Source organism: Cheilinus undulatus, linkage group 20 (assembly GCF_018320785.1).
Source record: "Cheilinus undulatus linkage group 20, ASM1832078v1, whole genome shotgun sequence".
NCBI lineage: Eukaryota > Metazoa > Chordata > Actinopteri > Labriformes > Labridae > Cheilinus > Cheilinus undulatus.
The window spans coordinates 21,796,790-21,813,633 of NC_054884.1; the positions used below are offsets into that span (position 1 = coordinate 21,796,790).

Below are 16,844 nucleotides of genomic sequence, written 5' to 3' on the forward strand. Positions count from 1 at the left end.
TTGCACCTATGCTCTCAACTGTGGCCTGTTTTCTGAGAACATGGTTTCACATTCAGCATGACCTGACAGAAAAAACGAAACTATTTTCAAGTACTCAGGTAGCAATACACCACCGCACCCAGACACCACGTCCTATAAAGAGAATTACATTCATTTAAATGTGCTTAGCTGTGCTGAATAAGTTATTTCAGTTTCCCATATGACAGTGAGAGATTTCTTCAGCATTGCTGTAGAATACTCGGCCCACAGGTGTGACGATCACCTGACAGGGACCCAGAAGCAGAGCATGAGCCAAGGTGGAAGTTAAAAGAAATTTATTGAACAGGAGGTAATGGTGCAGAATGACGGTGAGTGAGTTAGTATTAGAAAAAGTATGGGCAAAGTCAAAAAAGTCACTGAAAAATGTACTTGCAAAAGCAAACCCAGATGACAGGTTCCAATTATGGAGCTAAAGGAATACTCTGACATCTGAAGGATCAACACGAGGTGGTAAAGAAGAGATCTTGGATTGCCCAAAGATCGGCTGCAGCTGTAAAACCTAAGGAGCTGCGGTGCTTCTGCTCTCCTGAATGAGCATGCAGTGAGAGATAAATAACACAGAGCCTCCCCTCCTAGACAAAAAAACAAGCCATGCATGTATCTATCCTTTACTACACCACTTATCCCATTTGGGGTCTCTGAGGGGCTGGAGCCTATACCAGCTGTCCTTGGGTGAAGTGCAGGGTACCCCCTGGACTGGACTGATCACCAGTCACAGCAACTATCTAGACACACAATCCAAAGAAAATGGGAGATCAACCTACATGACATCATATCCTAAATAGGAAATGCACAATAACTTAGTCATGGTAAGGTATGTTGTGAGATATTTGCATTAAATAAAAAACAAAAATAGGTCTTCACAAAGTGCATCCATTTTTCACTGGGAATAATGGTTTGTAGGTTAAGGCTGAAACTGTCATTTCCCACTGATTTTTAGTTTCCTTCTTTTTCTTCTCCCTCTTGTCTTTGTTTTTGCTTCCTTTAATGGTATGCAGATCTGGACTCTTTGGGCCTCCTCTCAGGGCCCTGGATGCGAGTACAGAGCTCTGACAGTGTGGTCTATGCCGTTATCAATAGGGGTAGCTACCTCTCTATCAATAGATGTGTTTGTCTACGATTAGCATGCCTTTGTCTTGCAGCTGCTTGCGTTTTAAGAAGAAATAAGGCCCTCCAACCATACTGTCCAGCATGACCAGTGTCTTGCATGTAGACAAAAAGCTTCATGTGTCATCAGTCACTCCCATCTTATCAATTTTTGTTTTCATCACTGCTTTAATGTTTTATTTGCAGCCAGATTGCAACAAAAGGCCATCAAGTTCAAGTTATAATCATCATCTTCTTTTGGTCCCTCGCACTAATTTATAATGCCATCATTGATTACTTTCTTAGGTCATAGTATCCCATCTCCTTTATTTGTTTCCTAGATGACGGAGAGGCAGTAAGCAGTTCATATGAGTCATATGATGAAGAAGAAGTGACCAGAGGGAAGTCGCCATCAGCTCAGCACCAGTGGCCGTCAGCTGAGGCATCCATTGAGCTCATGAAGGATGCTCGGATCTGTGCTTTCCTGTGGAGGAAGAAATGGTTGGGGCAGTGGGCCAAACAGCTCTGTGTTATCAAAGATCATCGCCTGCTGGTATGTAAACACGATATACAGCATAGGTATAGCTACGATTACAGAGGGCTTTGTAAAGGGTAGGGTGTAAATGCTGTATGAGTTACTAAAGTTCACTAAATCAGTACACCATTCTGTGTGTTTTATTATTTTATGTTTCTGTGGATTTGAAAGTATTCATCGACAGTGTGTTGGACAAAGACACCCAAATAACATCACTCCCTTTATGAACTGAGTGGCTGACCACGTATGACAATTGATTTTTAACATGACATATTACACCTTAATCTGTGTGTTTAAAGTCGTACGTTAAACACTTCCTTGCAGTTATTAGGTTTAGGGCCAGGTAGGTTTGGATTGCTCTTCCCCAAATACATTAAATCATCATTTAAAAACTGCATTTTTTATTTACTCAGATTATGTCTGTCTATTATTAAAATTCATTTGGTGGTCTGAAATATTCAAGTGTGATAATATGAAAAACACCAAGAAATCACGAAGGGGCAAAACTCTTTAAAGCACTGCAAGTGTGGGAAACTCTGGGAGTATACCATAGTCTATTATGACTCTCTCTAAATAAATACCAGAACCCTGGAATTTGAACAAGTAGGTTGTTTTGGTCAATATGCTAGCTGGGCCAGAACTTAAATCATGACTAAATTAGTAAAATGAAGAAAATAAGATCTACAATATGTGTTAAGAAGCCCTCAGCCCTACAGAGTGTTTCATAATTCCTGTCAGTGCCAAATTAGTTTTTGGGGGAGAATCATATCAACTAATATGCAGGCAAACCAGCACCAAGTAGTGGACAGAGTTGGCCACTACCTAGTTAATTAAGTGGAGCAACAAGGTAAGACAATTTTCTGTTATGATGGATAATGAAGTTTCCTTGATTGGAGAAAAAAAGACAGAAGACAATGATTGTAAATCTGAATCTAAACTGAAGTACAGTAAATGTTGAGCTGTTATTTGATGCGCTTGATGTTCAAGGCTAAAAATGTCACCTAACATGTCCACACTTTTACCCTAATTGGATGGCAATATGTAATGTTGTGTTTGCAGTCTGTTTCTTCACCCCTTAGTTGTAAAAAAAAATGAAGTTAAAACAGTTTAGCTGAGAGCTAGAGCTAGTAAGTTAGCCTAGCTTTAAGGCTATGTTACAAGAAAAACACCGAGCATTCTGCTGGGTTAAAAAGTACATTGATAAGCTTCTCTTAAGTTTGTTTGTATGCAAATTACCTGTCTTCTGGTTACAAAAATGTCAGCTGGGGGCTAAAGTGACAATTATGGGCTATTACTGTTTCAAAGCTATAATTAGCAAAGCCGGTTAGCTTACATTCTGTTGCTTTGTTAAACTGAGGCTGTGAGTTAACCAGCTCTGGCAGTGCACATTAGTCTGTATGAATGAGTTATCTGTTTGTCCTGAGGAAAATGTTTACAACGTTGTTTGTTGTTTGTTGTTTGTTGTTTGTTTTAGTCATGCTAGCTGCCCTCCTGGTTAGCCTTTTAAGCTAGCCTCTATTATTATATCAGAAATTAAGGCACAGATAGTACAAAATTATAATCATAGTCATATTATTTGAAAAAATAGAGCAGACTAATTAAATTCAGTTCATGTTGAAGTATTGTTTGAAAGTATTTATTTTCCTGTGTTTTCTTTTTCCTCTTTTAACCAGTTTGTAGCCTACAGTAGGCCTAGCTGGTGCAGTACTGATTGTGATGATCCTTGTAACTACTCAGCTTCAAGGCTGTGTTAATATTAAAATACTTTAAGGAACATTCCCCAGAGTACATTACAGCAGGAAACCACATGAAAGTCAGTCTCAATATTATTTCATCCAGTGATTTACAAGTCTAATTTTTGTCTTTTATGCTAAATCATTAAGGGATTGTAAGACCTTTAAAAAGATCTTGTGTAATATCACTGTAAATTCTACTGAGTTTTTCATTGCAGGCTATTTGTTGCTTACAGTCAGCCCAGTCAAATCAGTGTTATCTCTGCCGCTTTCAGTGCTATAAGAGCTCTAAGGAGCAGACACCTCTGCTGGATGTGAGTCTGTTGGGCTGTACTGTGGTCTACAAAGAGAAGCAGCTAAAGAGAAAAGAGCACAAACTGAAGATCATTCCTGTGGGAGGGGAGGCCATCGTGCTGGGTCTTCAGAGCAAGGAGCAGACAGAGCTTTGGCTCAGAGTAAGCTCATCCAAAAATGCTTTGTTCCCTTGTTTTAAATAGTACATTTGTAGTAATTTATTTCATGTTGACAACAATCAACCTTCTGTCTGTCATTAGGTGATTCATGAGATCAGTCCAAAACCAGCTGAAAACTGTGAACCCCACTCAGTGTCAGACTCCCCAAGGCTCATTTGTACAAAGGTACAGTGTCAACTTCTGAAGAAAACTTTTCTGTCTTTGGTCAGACAGCCTTTAAGAAGATCTGAGGAGTTTATGGCTGCGTTTTCACGTAAAGCTCCATAAACTATGGTAGCAATTTGTTTTAATGGGCCCTAATTACCTAGTCATTTTAGAGTAATAAGTGTAATGATCTAGTATTTTCTCAAGAATAAGGTGGTAATTGCATAGTTATAATTTGGAATTTTACAGAGTAATAACTCATAAACATGGCAGTTTTAGGGAAGTATTTACCTAGTAATAATGTGTTGATTATCAAGTAATTCCTCTGAATATTGTGACAATTCTCTGATAATAAGGTGGCATTTTACCCTAACCCTAATCCTCTAAACCTAATCCTCATAAAATTGAGTCAGATCTTTGGTAATTAGCTATTTTACAGAGTGATTTCTTAGAAATAAGATGATTATGTTCTATAGAAGCTGCTTGATAATTACCAGGTATTTTAAATTTTGGCCCCTAAATCAAAGTGAGTCCTTCCTGAATAATTGTCAAGTCATTTTTAGGGTAGGGTTAGGGTTTAGGGTAATGGTAAAATACCACGTAATTACCAGAAAATTGCTTGGTATAACGCCAACTTGTTACGTGCAATTATCACCTTATTCTTCAGAAATTACTAGATAATTACTCTTATTTCTATCAAATTACTAGGTAATTAGGGCCCACTATAATAAAGTGCTACCGGAATGATTCCAAGTCTGAAGATTGGGGTCTGAAGTTAGATAGGTTTTATCAAGGCACAAAAAAAGTTGTTATTTTGCAAGGAACTTTTGGGTGTAAAGTCAAGTAAAACAGATTTTAAAGATTTATTCATTCAAAAATCCCTGATCTAAACTTTGTGTAATGGAAATGCAGCTTTCTTTCTACTTTCTCATATCTTATATATTCCAACGAGAATCTTTGTAAATTACCAAAATATTAATTTCCATTTCAGGGAGATTTGAGCGAGAGATACTCAGTAGCTTCAGAAAGTGGCAGCAGCACTGACAGCCATGCCGAAACTCCTGAAATCAAAGATGGTGGGTCACTTTCTTTTGCTTTGAAATCTCAGTCTAAGCAGGTTTCTGATTATAAAAAAAAAAGTTATTTACATATTTACATGTTGACATTTTTTTTTTTTCTCCTCCACAGTGAAGAAAAAATATAGCGCAGGCCTGAAATTCAGCAACCTCATGAATATTGGCAAGAAAAAAACATCATTGTTAGAGAGCCCGGAGAAATGTGTAAACACCTCAGGTAAGCCCAGCAGGCCTGATTATCCCCTTGACAAAAAACAGTGAATGGGCCTCCCCAGTTAAGATTTATTGAGAATATCATTGCATGTGTGTTGGGTCTGTAGCATTAGTGCTAGCATCCTAGCAAACTGTTACCTCATTTTGGAGCTGAAAAGTGTGTCAAATTATAATTGGGTCTGATGTCCAAATTGTTAAAAAGTTCATTTTGTAAGCCATTTTCAACTCATTTTTGCCACTTTTAACCTGTTTTCACCACTTAAAACCCATTTTCATTAATTTTGGCCACTTTAAACCTTTAAAGGTCGTTGTTGCCACTTTTTTTCACCCACATTTAACCCATGTTCTTCACTTTTGCCACATTTAACCCATTTTCCCTCTTTTAATACTATTAGCCCATTTTTGCCATTTTTTAAACATAATTTTCACCCATTTTTTACCCCTTTATCCACTAATAACCTCTTTTTGCCATGTTTTTTGCAACTTTTAACTCATTTTTGCAGCTCTTTAGCAAGTGTTATCCTCTATTTTCAATTTTTGCCCCCTTTTATCCACTAATAACCTATTTTTTGCCATGTTTTTTGCAACATTTAACTCATTTTTGCAGCTTTTTAGCAAGTGTTATCCTCTATTGTGCCACACTTTGCAATGTTAAAGCCATTTCCACCAGTGTTGTGGCTACTTTTTTCATCTTTCTGCCACTTTTCACCTTTAATCCATTTTTGCCACTTTTTAAGGTACTTTTTACCTATTTTTGCCACTTTAATAACACTGCTAACCAGTTTGTTTTTTTGTGACTTTTTAGCCCATTTTTGCCTCTTTTATCCACTATTAACCTCTTTTTTGGCACTTTCTTTTGCAACTTTTAACCCGTTATGCCACTTTTAACCAAGTTTTTGCCACTTGGCATCCATTTTTGCATTTTTAAGAATTATTTTATAATATTTCCACTAAAGTTGTCCAAGTTTATTCTAATTTATTTACTGGCATCTTGATGTCTAGGTTACTTTGCAAATAGGTTAGTTCAATGTGCCTGTTAACATTGTTATCATTACCTAAAAAAGGTAATTCTGTTTAAAGAAAAGTGGTTTACATCTTCAAAAAGACTATATTATACTACAGCATTAATACATAAATTCATTTTTGCTGCACTGATAAGAGAGATTATTGTTTAGGTTTAAAATAGATCATGATTTTGCTGACCTCCATGCACCCCTGTTTGGCAGGGCCACAGAAAGCTCTCCCCTTTATCCCCGCTTATGGGTGGCCCTGGAGCCCAGGTTTATTAAGTCCTTAATAAACCTGTTCTGTCTCTTAGGTGCATTTTAGGGCACTTTAAAGATACTTGAACCTGAAGTCATACTTGAATGGTTTATTGATTGACACATTTGTAGTGAAATTCATACCAGATTTAATGTCAATGTTTTGAGCAACATTTAGAGCAATAACCAATAATAATCAGTATTTTTATACAAATAAACACCCAGTTTTGAGGTCTAAAAATAGTAAAATAGGTAGAATAACAAACAGTATAATAGCACATAATCCTTAATAATTCATGTGCAGTTTTCATGTACCAGACATATGAAAGAGTCATCTCCTTGTCCCTCTGTCAGGCTACCTCAATGTGTTGGTGAACAGTCAGTGGCGGACCTGCTGGTGTCTGATCAAGAACGGCCAGCTGTGGTTTTATCAGGACAAGGGCAAGAACAAAGTGAGCCAACCAGCTGTGACCCTGGGGGGCTGCAGTGTTTTGCCTGACCCGACCCCAGAGCATCTGTACTCCTTTAGGATCGATATGGACGGCACACAGCTGGCAACCCTGGAGGTAGACAAATGCTGTTTTTTTCTGCTACTTACCAACATCACTCTAAACCCAAAAGTAACATCCCTCTGTGATGGTAAAACAAACTATTTACAGTTGTTTTGTACTAGTTTTGACAATGATATGTGTCAGTGAAGGGGTTACACTAAAAAGTACTGGGTTACTGTTTTACATGAGGGCCAGAAAGGGTGTTTTTTTTTTTTTTTTAAAAGTATATAGACCCAGAGATGATTTTGTGGGATTTAAATTAGTGTATTTAATATAGATAGTGAAAGTTATTGAATTAACATGGAAAGACATGGAAAAATTCACCAAAAAGTCTATTTTTCATCTGTAGCCCCAGGCCGATATGAGGATGATACAGCATGTCTTTAGTCCTCACATCCAGAAGTCTCTTACTAAGTCTTCAGTAGCAAAATATTTGGTATAAAAATAACAAACTTCAGCATTTTTCAGAAGAGAAACATTTTTATGCCTATTCTCATTTGGAAATCATTTACTGCTGACATCAAACTCAGCCTATGTAATGTGTGTGTGCACACAGGGGTGGTCTGTATGTTTGTGTGCTCATGAGTGTGTGATGGGTGTGGATGTTCTGGGATTTCGGGGTCTGATGCTACGCCCTTTCTCATTAGACTCACAGTACCACCCTGCTCCAGAGTGTTTGGTCGGAGCCAGTGGAATTTCATGTTTAGTCTTCAGGAGGGATCTGTCTGACACATTTAGGGTTTCTAAACTCCTCTTTCTATAATGGTAACTTCTCTGTTATAGTTCTTTTTATTTACCCCCCAAAAAACTGGGAAAAAATCACCAGACTTATTATCAGTGTAACAGTGAAAGAATAGATGTGTCAAATCTATGGAAGCCCAAAGAAGACATACATCCATACATTTATTTTTTATAGCTTTCTAGTGATAAATAACTTTGGGTGGTATTCTGAGCTTCTTGACTAATTTGTCTAAAATTTACCCACGTTTATAAAAACAAACATGTAATTGGCGCAAGATGTCACTAGGATGAAAATCAGAGAGTGGCTTTTGATAGTGGATATTTTTTGTTATATATTTTATTACATATCTGCCCAAAAATCAGAGGTGGTCCCCAGCATTTTTCCCCTGAGGAGGTGTCAGAGAGAGCAGAGATCAGTACACTTGGATATGATATGAGAGAAATATTGGCTATGATTTAGCTACAGCCAATAAATATCACACATTTCTTATGCTTTAAAAAAAAAATCCCCATGTGCCCAAAGTGTTAGAACTTTCTTTCCAAATCTGAGCTTTCTTGTTGAGGTCCTGGTACGTCTTTAAACTCATATTATAGTGCTCAGGAAAGTGGGACAAGAGGATTTACTTTTCCACTTTCCTTTCTGTGGGCTGAACTTCCTTCTATTAGATGGCTTGAAATCCAGCTTGAGAATTTTTTTACTTCAGCACAATGTGCACCCTGTGCACAGTATTAATTTTGACAGCAATTTTAATTCTAGTCTTATTTTTATGATTACAATGTTTAATAGTTTTTGCCCAAAATCTATAAAAAGTGATTACCTTTGAGACTTTAAGACAAAACATGTATTCTCTCTGCCTGAATCTGGTGCCAAATCATACTGGTGCATTCTACGCCCCTGTAAAACCCAGGATCCCTAGTTTCTGCAGATGAGAGGCAGAAAAGCTACCGATACTTTGTGTTTTGACTGATTTACTCACAGTGAAGAAATATTGCTGTCTGACAAAAACTATTAGGAAACAAAGCCATAGAATCACATATTAACATGTCTCTGTGCCAGTTGTAACTAGAAATAAAATTATATGCCCACTATTGATGTTGGATTGCCACAAATCATACATTTTTTATTTACTGTGTGCCATTTTGACTCACAGGAATCCTCCAGTTTATTGATTCAGAATGTCTGTAAGCGTCATTCTAATTAGAATTTGCTTTATATGAAGACATTTTATGGGTGTTTTGAGGGGCCTGGACCTTGCTTTTGGGGCTAGTGGTCTCCCCAGAGACTTTTTGGAGAACCAAAACCTTATTTGATGCCCACATTTTGCCCCTTATTTATGCTCTAAATACACATCTTAACCATTGAAACTGATTTCCGACATATATCTCATATTTGATGCACATCTATAATGAATGTATCTTTAGGCCCCTTGAAGCATAAGGCCTGAGGCAATTGACCTATGGCTAAGCCACGCCCCCTCCACTCACTCGGACAAACAATGAACATTCAGTGACCGACGCTATTGCAGTTGTCACAGTAGGAGACATTTCACAGGAGGCCATTGATGATTTTTGAAGACAGAAAGATCACATATCATCTAGAAGTCACCAAAAGGGTCTAAACTACGCATTGGAGGGATGATTTTATTGTCGAGAAGGTTGATAAAAAGCTTCAGTTACAAGCTAAAATTTACAGGTCCCAGTGCAAATGTGAAAAACCGCATCTCATTGCCATCACAATCTCAGACAATAAGATAAAGGATCAGTATCAAAGTGCTACTGAAGTTAAGGTTTTTGGCTCAGAGTATGAGAAAAATATAATGGCCTTTTTACCATCTTTACCTGGAGTGTCGTTTGGTGCTACAGTATTTACATTGAATCATTCAGCATATCGTCTGCCAACCTTTGTTATCTCTGCTATTACAGATAGGTTAATGAAGCTAAGCTCCAGAAGTTGACGTTAGTTTAACTAGAGCCCTTTGGACAACAGCTAACAATGATGTACAATCACCAAAGAATGAAAACTACAACAAAAAATACCAATGAACTTCCAACAACGTGACACAACAAACAACACAGCTAGGAGCTAACGTTAGAGAAGTTAAAGATAACTTTATATTTCTTTCAAGCAAAGTGACAATATGCTGCCTCAAATATGATGTTGGCTTACCTTAGAACAGATGTTAATTTTATCCACGTTGAATTGATGTTGTAGTCTACTGCAAAACTTTAATCCAAAAGAGACACTTTTCTCAGTTTAGATGTGGCTTAGGAAAGGGTAGAAAATACACTCCATCGCCAAGCCTCTCAGGATACCTTGTGTTGGAGTCACATGTACCCCATGAACACTGTTTGACCATTTTTAAACTTAAAATCTCAAAAAAAACTTATAAAACTGAACGAAAACTGACATTCTCCTATTCATTTCAATGGACGTCCAGGCAGCCGATGTCTGAGTGTATTGGAGTGACTATACACACTGTGATTGGCTCATCGCGTTTGAGGGCGGGACTTAGCCATAGGTCAATTGCCCATATTTGCGCATGTTAGCACCGCCTTCAACAAATGTGTTATCTTAAGAAAAAAAAAAGTGTAACTAAATCTCTAGAAAAAAGTAAAGTGAATTTATCACAGAAACATCTGTGTTATCTCAAGATTGGATAGAGAAGACAAGATCTTTAGGAAGCATAAAATCAAGTTTGGGTCATTGAAAACCCGAGTTCAGATGAAAAGGCAAGAAATAAACAAAAAAAAAAAAAAAGATAATGCACTTATTATTAGTGGGGAACCAGTTCATTTATCTCAAAATAATAAGAAACCAAAAACAGTGTTATCTTTAGAGTTTAAAAAAAAAGGTTAAGCAAAAAGTCCTTTGAGAAGTAAACATTTGAGATTAGCTTGTCGTCCTGAAGAAATGATAGTGTACCCATGAGAAAACACCAAAATAAAGTTGATATCTCTAAGAGAACAACTGAAATTAACTTGATTTCACACAAAAAACACATTTACCTCAAGATGACAAGTTAAATATGTTGAGATCTAAAGATAACAGTTGAAATTAAGTCAAAATTTTAGATGGTTAACACTAGATGTTGAGATAAATGAACAAAAATGCTGAGAAAAGGGCCGGAAATTACTCATTATTCAGGAAAGTCAAGTTCATGAAGTGTTAAGAAGCATGTACTTTTAGGGCCTTCATACAAATCCTTTAATCCTCCTTTAAACAGACTGAAGTCTCACTAAGTACTTCTCTAGTCTCAGAGTGTTTTTATTTCTCCCAGTGGTACTCACCATGTCTGACTTTATTTTGGAACATTTCTGCCCAGCTGAGGATTGATGTTTCATAAACTGTTGGAAAAGTACGCCTTATCAATCATCTTATTAATACAAAGTGACAGATGGCATGCAGCAGAAACCATCAACTGCTTTTATACTCATGATGTTGCAAGTGGCTGGCATGTTACAAAATCACTTTGTTCCACTTGTTTCTTTACTTCCCTCTTTCAGGCGAAGACGTCGGCAGACATGGGACACTGGCTGGGCCTTCTGCTGTCACAGACAGGGATGAAGACGGACCCAGAGGAGCTGACATATGACTATGTTAACGCTGAGAGGATCTCCAGCATCGTAAATGCCGCCAAGACTTCCTTATAGTGAGAGCCTGCTACTTGTTAACACTTACAGAGATGTGTTTGTGAGTACAGAGACCTCTAAATGTGTTTGTGTTCTTTTTAGTTTGATGCAGAGGAGGTATTCAGAGCCAAACACCTACATCGACACCCCTCCCTCCATCTCTCAGAATTCTGATGAACTGTATGATGACGTGGCATCAATAGCAGATCCAGAGGTACATTTGTGATTAACATTACAATTTAAAAAATATCAGACACCTGAAACTTTTTTTCTTTAAAGCTCCAGTGGTGAGTTTTTAGTTGCTTATGATCAGAATAAAATCAATATCCAATGCGTCTTTGTGTGCTTCAAAAGCAAACGAAACCATCTGCACAAGGATTAGCTACTTGTAAGTGTTATTTTAATGTGGGAAAAAAAACACTGCTTAGGGGGTAGAGGTCTGTCACAAAGTGACAGACAGCATACTTTTAAAAAAAATGTCTTCTGTAATGATTCACAGTGGGAGTAAAGGACATCAGAGTGAGACTTTAGTTTAAAATAAACCCACAGCACTACTTAAAGGGGACGTATCATGCTAAAATCACTTTTTCAGGCTTTTCTACCAGAAATATGTGCCCCTGGCCTGTCCACAATCACCTCAAGTACCAGACCCCCCCCACCATTTAAAACAGGCCATTCTCAGATTTTCGCCTCATGATGTCATGTAGGGAGTTAGCACCGCCCTCAGGTTTGGTTGGCCCTCCCCGCTTCGAAGGAATTTCAGCCCTCCTATCCTGATCCTCTTCTCAGCTGCCAGCTAAAAGGAGGATTAGTTTTTTGTGATGAAAGGGATCATGTTAGTCATTTTGTCCAAAAACTCTTGGCAACTGGGATGTTATCATGAGAAACCAGCTTTGTTATTTCCAGATAATGCCATAAATAGGTCCAGATCTTGAGAAACAACCACAACTGACCAGCAATGATGCAGATAAAATATACATTTATGAGTGCTTAGGGCTTCTGTATTTCACAGTTTAAACCCTTATTAATTTAAGTTTATTTACACATATAAAATAATTTAAAGATGCAAAAGGTGCAAACTCTAAATAGAAAATAAATATGTAGAAACATCTGTTCTGTTGCTGTATTTAGGATCGACAGTGGCCTCTCTGCTGTTTTGTAATCAACTCAAATTTCACTTTCACTCTCACTTCTTTTGGCTGCTCTCCACCTCATAACTTCCTCCTCTTTGTATCACAGGATGCTGAAGAGAGCGTCCTGCCTGACAGCGAGGACAACAACCTCCAGCAACAGAATGAAACCTGCTCACAGGAGAACAAGGACTCAGAGCAGGACAGTGAAAACAGGATTTACTTGGACCTGGTGCCTGTGCGCTCCTTCCTCCACACGTCCTGTGCCAATAAGCCTGTCCCTGCCAAAGAAACTTCTGCACAATCTCCGGTCACTGTGGAAGAACAAAAGGAGCAATCATCTCAGCACAAAGAGGTAGGAACTGGGATTTAAATGTGAAGATAAAATCTGCTTGTGTTGCTGTCAGGCCTAATATTTCATTCTTTACTTCTAGGTAACTTCGACTGAGCCTGTGTTAAATGGAACAAGTTCTGCGACAAGCAAGCCAGAACAGGAGTGCCCCTCAACTCCAAATACCCCACAGCAACAAACTCAGCCTGTCAAACCCTTGTCCCAGAACCAGGAGACCCCAAAGAGGACGCTGGAGATCCCACAGGTCTTCAGCTCCTCCTCTTCCACCTCCTCAGGGGTACAGACCAATAACAAAGGTCTAGGGATGCAGAACACCACCGGGCTCCCTCACAGTCCTCAACCTCTGCGGCCCAAATCACATACCATAGGTGAGGATGTTGAAGAAGAGTTACTGCATCTGTTATGTGTAAATTTACACTCCTGTGGCTCCCTCTAGTGGGAAACTGCATCCACTACACTCAAATATACTGCTTCAATTTGGAGTTGAAATTAAGGTTTCAAGAAAAATGTGCCTTTTCATAACACTAAAGTCAACAATTTTCTTCAACTTATCCGACATCCCACTCCCAAGCATTGTTTTTCCGCTCCTCCTGTGGGATTCCAAGGCATTCCCAGGCCTTAAGGGATATATATGATCCCTTTTGTGAGTTATAGGTCTGTCCTGGGTCTCCTCCCACACCCAAACCAACTCTGCTGGCTCCTTTCTAGCTGACTTTAAGCTTGTATCTGTAAGTACCCAAAGCTCTTGACTATAGATGAAAGCTGGAACGTGAAACCGACTGGTGAATAAAAGCTTTGCCTCACAGTTCAACATGTAGTCTGAACTGACAGACCACTAATTGTCTGCTAGTTCAGACTACATGTTTGTTTTTTTTCAAGACCATGTGACGAAATCTTGACCTATGTAGTCCAACAGACAGTCAACACTACAGGTGTGATCCCAACCAGTCACCCTATGCTGGGACCTCTTGTAATCAATGTACTCAAGCTTACAGACCAATCGTTAGCTTTTATTTTGAAAATACCAAGGCCCAGAGGAGAGTTCTGAGGGGAGGGGTATCTGGGCTGCAGCAATGCATTCTTATTTAGGACTGTTCAAGCATTTATAGGTGATCAGGTAGGTGGGCCAAGGAGTATCAGTCATGTTTACAACAGAAGCACCATGTGCGATAATAGCAGTCTTGTGTATCAAGAGAAGGATACTTGGACTAATTATCACTCAAATAGAACTTGAGGTACAAATGGATTTTCAAGAAAATTAGTCAAGTTACCCTTGCTATATATGGTTATGTGTGCTTCTATTGGTCAGCATACGTGTCATTGACAATAGGTCAGGGTCATACAAGGTGCAAGAAAAATACTTAAGCCAATCTTGTTGAAACTGGGTTGTGGTTGTTCTGGATGCATTACTGATTATGTCACACTACAAGATCATTTGCGGCTGCCGAAATTCATATTTTGGGCCCAGTGTTTGTCAGTGATGACAATGCTGTCCGGTCAAAATCTGGCTAAAGTCGTTAATTCTGATGAGGTCTGAGTACATGTACAGGACAAGATCTGCAAAGAGATACAGCAGGGGGCACCAAAATCACCCAAACCAAAAATCCCCACCGGAGCTCTAACTAACAGATTATTCTGTATTAGTGCATGGAATTACTGTTTCAGTACTTTCTATCCAGGATGTCCTGGGGCAGTTGAGGTCAAACTTGGCAAGAACCGCACAGAGGCCGACATGCGCCGCTACATCGACGATCGAGATCGCCTGGAGAAAGAACGGGAGGAAGTGAAGAGCAGTCTGGCCAACTTGAAGAAGCAGAGAAGAGAAACCAAAGAGGAGCTCGGCGCCTGCCAAGGTACGCCTGACTTTTCCGGAAAATCCTACTGCTTTGACTATACGAGTAATGGTGATTATTGGAAGCTGTCTGTTCCCCTCAGATCCTAAGCAGCAGGCCTCATTAGAAGCCTGTCTGAAACAGAAGGAGGAGGCGTGCCGGGAAGCAGAGCGGCGTCGAGTAGAAGTAGAGCTGCAATTGGTAGAAGTGAAGGAGTGTTTGAAGAAGGTTGAGTCAGGGCCGTTCACACTGGGAACAACGCTGGACAGCAGCCTCCAGGACACGCCCACAGTGAGTGTTGAATCACTGTCAATGAAAAGCTTCATTCTGAGTCTTTTTGCTTCTGTGCTGAATGACTTCTTTACCATTTCATCTATCAGCATAAGACAGCAAGCCTGTCAACTCATCAAACATCATCATCGCCATCATCCCAGCCCTCCAACAGTAACGTCAGCACAGACCCCAGCTCCCCTGTCAACTCTGCCTCTGCGCTCAAGAACAGACCTGCTTCCATCATGGCCACCAAGGGCAAAGTCCTGCAGAAAGCCAAGGTGAGACCATAGACAGCTCCTAGCAGCTCCTTGAAGAAGTACAAGAGGTGTAATTTTACACTTTTTACTCATTAGATATTTGTGCTTAAAAAAGACACAACATTGCAGTAACAAAGCTCCACTGCCACTGATTTTGCAGTGGCATGGTTGGTGTGCAAGTCTGTCAGTTTGAATTGTGTTTTAGCCTGCAGAAGCACCAGAGACCTACATGGTTTTACAGTCATGCCATCTTGGCTCTGATATCCTCTTTTACTACAGCTGATTCTGTCACAGTACAGGGATTAATCAGTCCCACCCTATAACATTTTTATTTAAGGAAAGATGTCACAGGGTGTAAATGCATTGGTTGCGGCCATGTGATTGGCTGATTAGATCTTTGCCTTAATGAGCAGTTGATCAGGTATGGGACTACAGCATATTTTCCCAGATATATGACAGTTATCATTGTTGTTGTTTTAACTCTGCATATTACATAATCTTCTAAACTGTAACTGTAGGGAGTAATAATTAAGTACTCAGTCAGGTTATCTCGTGTCTGACAGGAATGGGAGAAGAAATCAACCACCTAAAGGAAACCCCAATGCCTTTTGACCCCTCATATCCATGTTTCCCTTGGTCTGGCCAACTTTCAACAATGTGCTATACCAAGGACCAGTCAGTTAATAAAAATCCTCAGACTTTCATCAGGATCCTTCATCACCACCGCCTCCTTGACTACAAAGAGCCAATCAGGGAGATACACAAACCGTCTTCTCTTATACCACTGGATCATCTTTGTTTTAAGGACTTTTGAAGTTGTTTTCATCCTTTGCTCATAAAAGAATGATGATGAGGTGAAGTAGCGTTTTGGCTAGTCTGACAACTCTTCCTGATAATGAAGCACAAATGATAAAAACACAGCCAAAACATTTGATACCACTGAAGTTTAAGACGGAACAAAAACAGCCCTCGACAAAATTTTGTACACCATAGATTGTAGCTTGGTTCATATATGCTGGTAGCCAAGATGTACATATATTTACACCATTATTCAGCCTTTTGGCTTGTATTGCTAGCTAAAAATGCACTTTGTATTTCAAATAAAAATGTACTGACAACAGCAAAGGCCTGAAGCTTGTTTTATGGCAATGTCTCCTTTTGACTGTACTTCACATCTGTCCAAAACATGGGCTCAAAGTTCAGACCAAAATCATGATTTAACTGGGATTAACTGCATTTTTGGGAAGCTGAGTCTGAATTTTACAATTCATATCTAGGCCTGATTACTGCTGGACTTATTGAACCAAAAAACACTTCAATAGAACCTGACTGACAAAGTTAAGTAGGCTAAAAGATATTATAAACCAACACATCATGCCAAAGAAACTCAAGAACAGATGAGAAAACACTCAGTGAACCACGGTGAGAGCCATTATCCACAAATGGAGAAAACCTGGAACAGTGGTCAACCTTCCCAGGTTTACCACCTAAATTACTCTAAGAGCACATCAACAACT

At 39.1% G+C, this 16,844-nt stretch overlaps 1 protein-coding gene across 3 annotated transcripts in view; it reads left to right on the forward strand.

Annotated features, from left to right (window-relative positions):
* The window catches only part of afap1l2 (actin filament associated protein 1-like 2), a 62,008-nt gene extending 45,567 nt beyond the window's left edge, over nucleotides 1-16,441 (forward strand). For 2 of the 3 annotated variants that reach the window (XM_041815263.1, XM_041815265.1), the window contains 15 exons: nucleotides 1,038-1,121; nucleotides 1,467-1,678; nucleotides 3,669-3,848; nucleotides 3,948-4,031; nucleotides 5,002-5,086; nucleotides 5,199-5,303; nucleotides 6,916-7,127; nucleotides 11,358-11,503; nucleotides 11,586-11,697; nucleotides 12,723-12,968; nucleotides 13,048-13,333; nucleotides 14,645-14,818; nucleotides 14,901-15,088; nucleotides 15,178-15,348; nucleotides 15,891-16,441. In XM_041815263.1, coding sequence (XP_041671197.1) covers nucleotides 1,038-1,121; nucleotides 1,467-1,678; nucleotides 3,669-3,848; nucleotides 3,948-4,031; nucleotides 5,002-5,086; nucleotides 5,199-5,303; nucleotides 6,916-7,127; nucleotides 11,358-11,503; nucleotides 11,586-11,697; nucleotides 12,723-12,968; nucleotides 13,048-13,333; nucleotides 14,645-14,818; nucleotides 14,901-15,088; nucleotides 15,178-15,348; nucleotides 15,891-15,917 — 2,312 coding nt within the window. In that variant the 3' untranslated portion in view covers nucleotides 15,918-16,441. The remainder of the gene's footprint in view (nucleotides 1-1,037; nucleotides 1,122-1,466; nucleotides 1,679-3,668; nucleotides 3,849-3,947; nucleotides 4,032-5,001; nucleotides 5,087-5,198; nucleotides 5,304-6,915; nucleotides 7,128-11,357; nucleotides 11,504-11,585; nucleotides 11,698-12,722; nucleotides 12,969-13,047; nucleotides 13,334-14,644; nucleotides 14,819-14,900; nucleotides 15,089-15,177; nucleotides 15,349-15,890) is intronic. The other variant, XM_041815264.1, reaches the window with a different exon arrangement.
* The last annotated feature ends 403 nt before the right edge of the window (nucleotides 16,442-16,844 follow it).